Source organism: Apodemus sylvaticus, chromosome 5 (genome assembly GCF_947179515.1).
Source record: "Apodemus sylvaticus chromosome 5, mApoSyl1.1, whole genome shotgun sequence".
Lineage (NCBI taxonomy): Eukaryota > Metazoa > Chordata > Mammalia > Rodentia > Muridae > Apodemus > Apodemus sylvaticus.
In genome coordinates this window covers 9,440,650-9,449,453 of record NC_067476.1, presented here as the reverse complement: position 1 = coordinate 9,449,453, position 8,804 = coordinate 9,440,650, and the positions used below count along the sequence as shown (strand labels likewise).

Below are 8,804 nucleotides of genomic sequence, written 5' to 3'. Positions count from 1 at the left end.
TACTCACTGCCTACATGCATGTCTGTATTCATGTTTACTTACTGCCTACATGCATGTCTGTATTCATGTTTACTTACTGCCTGCATGCATGTCTGTATTCATGTTTACTCACTGCCTACATGCATGTCTGTATTCATGTTTACTTACTGCCTACATGCATGTCTGTATTCATATTTACTTACTGCCTGCATGCATGTCTGTATTCATGTTTGCTTACTGCCTGCATGCATGTCTCTATATGTTTACTTACTGCCTGCATGCATGTCTGTAGGATGGTGTCGGAGTCCCTGGGACTGCAGTCACAGAGAGCCGGGAGCTGCCATGTGGCTGCTGGAAATTGAACCCTGGTCCTCTAGAAGAGCAGCCAGTGCTCTCTACTGCTGACCCACCTCTTCAGTCACCTCGCCCTTATTGTTAATGTGGATTTGTGTGCATCTCTGTGTGAGTGTGTGTCCCCTTGCAGGTGCCCATGGATAGCACTAGAAGACTGCTCCAGACCAAGACACTTTTTGAAACATGATGGCACAGCTGTCAGGTATTAACCGTGTAGAAAACTGAGTCATAGTGTGGTGGTCTGCATGAAAACGCCCACAGGCCCAGGGTCCTTCCCTCATCCCTCGTCCTGCTGCCTGCTGAGGCACACACAGAGCCCTCAGCTCCTTCTCCAGCACCATGTCTGCCTGCACGCTGTGACGCTTCCTGCCACGATGAGAAAGCATAGACCTCTGAACCTGGAAGCCAGCACCAATTAAATGTGTCCTTTATAAGATTTGCTGTGGTCATGATGTCTCTTCACAGGGTAAAACTTAACTAAAACACAGTACCCAAACTGGACATGCTTATGTGTAACTCAAAAAAGCAGCCCTCCCCTATTAATTTCTTTTCTTTTCCCTTTTAGGTTTTTCGAGACAGGGTTTCTTTGTGTAGCCCTGGCTGTCTGTTTGGATTCAAGTGTGGTAGACACTGGAGACATGGCTTTGTGCAACCAGGGAAGAGCCAGTGACCACTCTGGCTCCTCTTCCTGCCTTTGTGCAAAGACTCCGCCTCTCAGGCGTGCCTGGTGTCCAGGGAGTCCCACTGCACAGCTGTGCTCAGCCCTAGCGTCACAGACCAGGTGGGCTAAGGACAGGGAGGACTACACTAGCAACTGCCGAGGCCACTTTTGATGTCAGCCTCATCTCTGGGCCGGCAGGGGTCCAGGACAGCTGGTTCCTGCTTAGCATGTGCCAGGTCCTAGGACCTGTGCCTAGCAGCTTCATGAGGTGCACACATGTCACAGTGACAACACAGCATGTGTTCTGAACCAGGTCTAGACTCAGGATCACCAGTGCCACTTGTGATTGTGCCCATTTTTTAGATGAGGGTGCTGGGGCTTGAGTAGCTCAGAAACCTACCCACAACCTGGCCATTAGGAGTGAGCAGGGGGACGGCCAGGATTGAACCCTCTTGCTGCTTTAGTCACTGTCACATGTCCCATCCCCAGAAAGTCAGCTAGTGAGGAGGAGAGCTGCTGGGGAACAATCACTCAGATGTGTCAGGAAAAGATGTCGCACACAGGGACAGGTGTAAAACAGAGGCTTTAATCCAAACAGCAAGGGAGGCGCAGGGCTGGGGACCCAGGAACAGGGAAGGGAGCCAGGGAGGCCTGACCCTGGAAGGCTGGCTGGCAGTGGGCCTTTCCTGGGAAACTGCCCGTGACTGATGACTTCAATGCCAGCTCTGCCCAGGTCATACATAGTTAATCCCTGGCCAAGCCCCTGGGTTGTGCTTGTCAGTGTCCACTCCACAAAGGGGGCACAGACACAGGGTGGGCAGTGCAGAAGGGCAGGCTCAAGCGGGACAGGGGTCTGCAGGTACCAGTCAGCCACACGCTGGGAGAAAACGGGCGACTAGACTGTGTCTCGGTCCCCTGAGCAGCCCTACCCATGCTGAGTTTATGCCCAGGCCAGGCAGGCACTTACCTCATCTCACAAAGGGAAGCGGGAGAGAGGCCTGCTGCCTTCTTTATCCTCCCCCACAAGCCACAAACTGACCCAGGGGAGCAGAGCAGCCAGCCAAGGGCCTCAGGTGAAGCTCGAGACCACTCAAAGCAGGCAGAGGCAGCAGATCTGCAGGCCTGAGACTGACTGGAGGAAACTAGGTTCTCCAGACACACAGTCCTACTGCCTCCCTGAGTTTTTCTGGAAAGGCAGATCTTACCCAAGCAATGGGCTTTCCCAGGAGCCCAGGGAAGCTTCCATAGCTAGGCTGTCCCCAGGAAGGGGAATGCTTTGTTAACAGTCAGGAAAACTAGCAAAGCCAAGGGCCAGGGAACAAAGCCAGCATGAAGGTGGACATAGGTCCCCCAGGGCCAGGACGGTGCCTTGAGAAGACCAGCCTCATCATCCACGGCCCCTACAAACCATCTCCCCGCCCCCTTACCCTCCAGCCCCATAGCAGATACCCAGTGGACGGCTAGTGGGAAACCAACAGGCCCTGGAGGCACGGGGCTCCTGCTCTTAATGAGGGGGCCATCACATCGGGGGAAGGAACGGGAAGAGCAGGATGTCCTCATTTCCTCCACATGGGCCTGGGCAGGAGGGAAAGGAAGCAGGCGCACAGGGATGGGCAGGGCCTGGGCCATGGCCAAGTCCCTCACTTCTTGCTTATCCACCAGATGGACAGTCAAAAAACTGGCCACACTTTGGTCAATTCCCAACTCAGGCCTTGCTTAGCACCCATCTCAGTAAATAGCCTCTCATCAAACAGAAAGAACAGAAGGTGGGCGGGAGGGGTGCTGGGTCAGAGAGGGCACAGGGACCTGGCCAGGGTGGCTCTGGTCGTTCAGCCTCTCCTAGCCTGATGTGACTGGATGGATGGGCAGCAGGCTCCCGAACTTGAAGTGCTGGATCACAGGGAACTTCTCCAGGCACTAAGAAAGGAGGGGAAACCAGGGAGGTGAGGCCTGTCTTGCCTCTTGCATCCCCAGGGACCCAGACAAACATGAAGTTCCCAACTGCAGCCATCTCTATATGGGAATCCCTCAGTGCTCAAGGGCAGCCCCTGGCCTATGAGGAAGGTGGTCTTGTTCACCTTGTCCCCACTTCCCATTCAAAGGCACCCACACAGTAGAAGCCAAGACTCGGGCCTTAAGAAATGGCGAAGATCCCACCCACAGCCTCCACCCTAATCCCTAATCCTGAACACAACTGAGAAGAGGCTAGGGCCTACTTTCTGTAGTCTTTGGCCTCAAAGGACATCTTGACCCTTGCAAGTGAGATAACCGGAGTGGGCAGACACCTCTGCCCTACCGTGATGGCAGCTCCTGGCAATAACACTGATGGCAGGCCAAGGACAAGGGACTCCCCGAGCCCAGGCCAGACCCCGGCAGCCTGAGCCCGGGCCTGCAGACTATAGGTTTGCCTGTTACTGGCTTGCTCTGTCTTGCAGGCAGTAGCTCCAGCCAGGATGTGAAGATGGAGATCTGCCAGGCTGGCCTGGCCTCCTAAACAACCCTCGGTATGCTTGGGACCTGTAGGCTGTTGGGGAGCAAGACTTATGGCCTCAGAGGTGAGGACCTAGCTCTAGCTGTGTCAAAGGACTAACTTGATGGGCTCACCTCCCTCGCACCAGAAAGCAGCTTCAGAAAAGTGGGAGGGGTGCAAGTAGAACAGAGACTGAGCTCTAGTATAGAGCCAGGCCAGAGCAAGTGTGGAGAAGGAGGTGCAGTCTGTCCTAGGGGAGGAGTGGCGTGCCCAGGCCTGAGGCAAGGCTGCCTCAGTGCTTATGTCATCAGGAAGTGGTGGGAGTTTGGAAGGCACCCCCACCCCCACCCCACAAGGCCTGGAATTCCAGAAAGGGTCAAAGGTCAACCTGCTTCAGGCTCTCACAAAGAAAAGCCAGAAAGGCAAGTGGGGGAAGGGCCCACAGAATAAGCAGGAGCTAAATTGGTAAGAAGCTGCTGGGGTGGATGAGGTCCAAGGCCCCAGGGCAGCAGCAGCCTCTAGGAGGGCTTTTCTCTCTGCCATTCTGCCCAGCAACTGGCCCCAGGCTTTAGAAACCTGGCAGGCAGCTCCTGACCCATCCAGGCTGGGTAGTCCCAGGAAAGAAGTCCAGGTATGGCAACAGCCTTCCTTATAGAAAGATCCCACCACACATGGCCAGAAAGCCCCTGATACTTCTCTTCAAAAAACCAGGTCAGGGAACTTGACAGCTAATTGCATATCCTAAGGCTGCCTAACACCAGGCACCAGGCCTGATCAGACCCCCTGTTGGCAGCTCTGGGGTCTTCCCTGTGAGTGGAGAACTGGGCTAAAAAAGTAGGTCCTTTCCTGGGCCTTCTGATCGGGGCTTATAGCGCCCTAAACCCAGGGACTAGATTATAGCACCAGTAAGAACTGGGTGCACTGCCTGGAGGTGGTAGCACACACCTTTAGTCCCAGCACTTGGGAGGCAGAAGCAGGCGGCTCTCTGAGTTCAAGGCCAGCCTGGTCTATAGACTGAGTTCTAGGACAGCCAGGGCTACACAGAGAAACCCTGTCTTCAAAAACAAAACAACCCGAAAAAAGAACTAGGTGTGACAAAGCCTCACGCTCATGCCTGTCAGCAATCCACCCTAGCACAGGGGAGGGTCTGAGCAAGGCTCAGCTCCCACTGAGGTGAAATGCCCTAGGTGAAATGTCTAGCCTTTAGTCACAAAGCCTTTCAGTAGGTAACTGCAGGGATACCTAGCAACTCATTTAGGACTTAAGGTTGTAGCTTCTAAGGCCTGGGTGCTGTACCACCATCTTGTACCTCACACTCCTCCCTCCCTCAGCCCGCAGATCTTCTGCCTCTGAAAGGGGGACAGGGTCGGGGTCAGGGTTGCTGGCCTTCCTCTTAGGAGGCCGAGTTCACTACAGGTTTGGACACACAGGCCAGCAGCTGGAGTCCTGCCTTCGGTATAGGAGTGCTGTATGCTCTCCATGCTGACACTCTCCAGAGCAGGGCAGTCAGTCTTTCCTGTATTCCTGCTAGGGATCAGCGGAAGGCAGGCCGTGGAGACAGGACAAGGGCCGTGCTGGAGCTGGCCTGCGGAGCAGGAGGAGGTCTGGGTAGCTCCAGGAGTGGCCTCCAGACGAGGGAGGAATGTGGGCTGAAACCTAACACAGGATGTGAAGCCTAGAGGAAGAGGACCCAGGAGAGAACAGGGAAGGCTGGCCAGGCCCTGGCCCTGCCTGGCAGATCCTGCTCTATGAACCCCTTCAGACCAAATCCAAGGCTGCCAGGCCAGTGGGAGCATTTGTACCACCAAAGCCAGCTGACCCTTCCTTGATGTCCCTCCTCTGGTGATGGATGGGGTGAGCTCTGAGCTCTGTGAAGGTGACTCCTCTCCTAAGAGATGGGATGACAGTATGGTCAGGAATCAGAGAGGGGCTGCTCCAGGGCACCACTGAGGCTGTTAGCACCAGTGCAGGGTGGGGCGGGGTGGGGAGACACATTTGGATCTCACGGCCCAAGAGGCACTGAACAAAAATGCCAGTCAAGGAGCTCCAGATATTGGAGGGCCAGGCAGACAGGTAGAAAGTGGGGAGTGTGGCAGACCCTAGGAGGGCAGGCACCTTTCAGCAGGGGAGCCCCAGCCCCAGGGTCTTCCCAGCAGCAGTTATAATAAGCTGGAAGCAGAAAAGACCACATATCCCCTTTCCCATGTTTGATGTCCTAGTCACTTAGGGAGACACTAAGGTTATCGAGAGGCCTCAGGCCATCTGAAAGATACAAAGAGAGCCTACGTTCTCCAGCACACAGGCTGTTTCAATCCCTAAGCTATGAAGAAATGAGCTGGGCCCCTGCTCATCCATCAGGTTCTGAGGTCCCCAAGTTTCAGACAGCTGGCCCAAGAGCCAGAGCAAAACAATGTGATGAAGAATCAGAGGTCCTGAGCTCACCCCCGGACCAAGTGACCCCAGGGGCAGGCAGGCTGGCCAGACCCACTCACCTCTGCCTTATACATGCGAATGAGGCCCTGGTTCACTTTAGACCAGGAGGGGACAGCACTGATGTTCCACAGCTGGTTGGAGTGCTCTGCAAAGGGGCCGGTCTTCATCTGGAAAAGAAGGCCAGGAACTAGAGAGGCAGAGGACATGCACGCATGGGGGCGCGCGCACACACACACACACACACACACACACACACACACGCACGCACACTGGCTGGGCCTATAAGGCCTGCTTGAAGAAGCAGAACTTGTCTCATCCACAGCCTCTGCTTGCCTCTTTCACACAGACAGAACAGAGGCTCCATTCCCATTCCTATCACAATCTCCACTGTAGAGTAGAATGTGTTCCCATCCAGACAGCAGCGCCAGGCTCCCTTCCCCACTTTGTAGGGCGCGTGGCCTGTACCCCAGGACAGGAAAGGGGCTGTACAGGAGGAAAGCTGGCTCAGCATGGACAAGAGTGGGGCAGAAAAGACCACAGCAGCAAGGCGAGCAGGTGTGGGTGGTCGGTCCTGGGTCAGTTCTTGCTCACACTCTGACTGCAGGGAGGCGGAGCCGTGCCATGCAGTCTAGTGCAGTCCTGGGCATCAGAGCCTCAGCCCGGGAACAGGGAAGGAAGTGAAGCTGGGTCCGAGTGCATCCGCCCGGGACACTTGTATTTCTTAGCCATGCAGCTCAGCACGCCCTCCTCACGCCCTTCCCAGGTTACAGCAGCATTTATGTTGGGAACAGGGCTCAGCGGCCAGCCCCACACTATGGAGAAAGACTCTGGAAAGTGCACGGAGTCTGGCAGGGAAGCAGAGGCTTGGACCTTAGTGAATGGAAGGCTCCAGAAGCCGTCATGACGGCGGGGAGTGGGGGGGAGGCGGTGTAAGAGAGGGGTCGTTCCAGGGGAAAGGACAAACCCAAGTATTCATCACAGAAGGACATCACAGACCAGGGCAATGTCTAGATTTAAATTAGAAATGCTGCCATTTTTCCATATCACCTCCCCTCCCAGCAAGAATCACCAATGAGAGCCTGTCTCGGTGGCTCCGCCCCAGTGGTGAAGACAGGAGGTTCCCAAAGCCTGCCCTGCTCCCTACCAGGCCTTTGTGGAGTCCTTCCTCGACTATAGGCACCAGTTTACAGTTCCCTCAGCTTTCCAAGATTTATCCCAGCACTCCTGCAGAGACTCCGCCCTCAGCCTCTCTACTTCCCATCCAATTCTGCACACTTGCAGGCTGGAGCTGGGAAACGGGGCCCAACTCCAGAACCCGAGCCAATGATCAGCTGCTTTGTCTCAGGCAGGTGCTCGGGGCTGGCTCAGCAAGGACCCTGGACCAGATAAGGGATGCTAAGACCTTGGAGGGGGTGGGGAGGAGGGAAGGGGGCAGCTGCGCTCACTAGCAAGGGACACTCAAAAAGGGCTGTCTGGCAGACTGCAGAGCTAGAGGCAGGCCCAGTTATGTAGTCCAGTTATGTCCCTAGAGAGGCCACCCCGCCCTCAAGGCCTTCAGGGCCTCAGGTCTCCCAAGTCCTTCACATGAAGAAGGTTCTGCAACTCAAGAGTAAGGGGGAAAATGAGGGAGAAAAGAAATTGGGGGTGAGAAGACCCCCCCCCAAATCAGCTCATTCTAGCCACAAAGGGAGAAGAGAAAGCGAGAACAAGCAACTGCAGTCCCGCAGTGACCCCAGGGGAATCGTGTGAGTCAGAGCAGCCATATTGAGCAGGAAATTACTCACAGACGCTGCGTTCCTGCCTCTCCACTCCCCAGAGAATCGGCCTTTTGTAAATGGTTCCTCTGTCAGTAACTGAGGGGGATGGGCGGGGTGGGGGAGGCTCAGCACTGCCTTCCTGTCAGCTCCTTCCCTTCCAGCTGAAATCTGATCCCTCCCTTCCCAAAACTCCAAATTTAGAAGCCAGATTGAAACTGAAATTCTTTTCCTGCCTGCCCTGGGCTCTTAAAGGCGCCAGGGCTACATTTCCTGAAGCAGGAGAGTCCTGTAGGTGGGTTACCCATTGTCACGTCCAGGGCTATCAATGTCCGCAGTCCCGCAGTCCGACACAAGACCCAGCAAAGGGAAGTGGTTCCCATCCCTACTTCCTTGGGTTTTGTTTGACCAGTAAAGACTGCAGGTCTCCCTGACCAAAAGCCTCAACACCCTGTGGGCTTCTGTGTCCTCTGCATGAGACTGCTCACTTACTGATGGGGTTAGAAGTAAAAACTGCCAACTTCATGCAGTGCAGGCAGGGGTGGGGAATGTCTATATATCTGTATCCATCTGTCTGTCTGTCTGTCTGAACGGTAACAGCAGCAGAGTGAGCGCCACAACTGCACAGCCCAGGCAGGCAGTGCCTAGCAGCCAACCAGAGCCTGACTGACTGACCCAAGAGTCTGGAACCAAGCGAAAACCAAGCCTTGCAGAGAAGGTGCACAACAGCCAAAAACCTGCCCCTCCCACTTCTACCTCAGTTACCCAAGCACCTGAGTTTTACGCACTTTAGCGCCTCCTTGTGGTTATTCAGACTGCCTCCTATGGAGTCCTCCATTCCAAACTTTGGGAAAGGTTTTGGGGTTTTATACCAGCCAACTAACTCACTCTCTCTCTCTCTCTCTCTCTCTCTCTCTCTCTCTCTCTCTCTCTCTCTCTCTCTCTCTCTCTCTCCCTCCCTCCCTCCCTCCCTTCCTTCCTCCTTCCCCCCCCCCCTTAGCATGGGATCGATCCCTGGACCCCAAAGCCCAGCCTGGCTAGCCTTCTTGTTAGAATTATTGACAGGGACACAAGGGCCTTGGCCAGCTGCCCAGGGAAGCAGTAACAGCTTAGGCTTGGCCTGAAGCAGCAAGCTCTGCAGAATCTGTGGCTC

The 8,804-nt window shown here is 55.0% G+C and overlaps 1 protein-coding gene across 3 annotated transcripts in view; it reads right to left on the bottom strand.

Moving 5' to 3' along the window:
• Window positions 1–1,560: 1,560 nt before the first annotated feature.
• Window positions 1,561–8,804, bottom strand: part of Ptpa (protein phosphatase 2 phosphatase activator) — a 29,829-nt gene continuing 22,585 nt past the window's right edge. For 2 of the 3 annotated variants that reach the window (XM_052182092.1, XM_052182091.1), the window contains 2 exons: window positions 5,957–6,064; window positions 1,561–2,911 (listed from right to left, as the gene is read on the bottom strand). In XM_052182092.1, the coding sequence (XP_052038052.1) occupies window positions 2,834–2,911; window positions 5,957–6,064 (186 nt within the window). In that variant the 3' untranslated portion in view covers window positions 1,561–2,833. Of the gene's footprint in view, window positions 2,912–5,956; window positions 6,065–8,804 lie in introns of those variants that run through there. The other variant, XM_052182093.1, reaches the window with a different exon arrangement.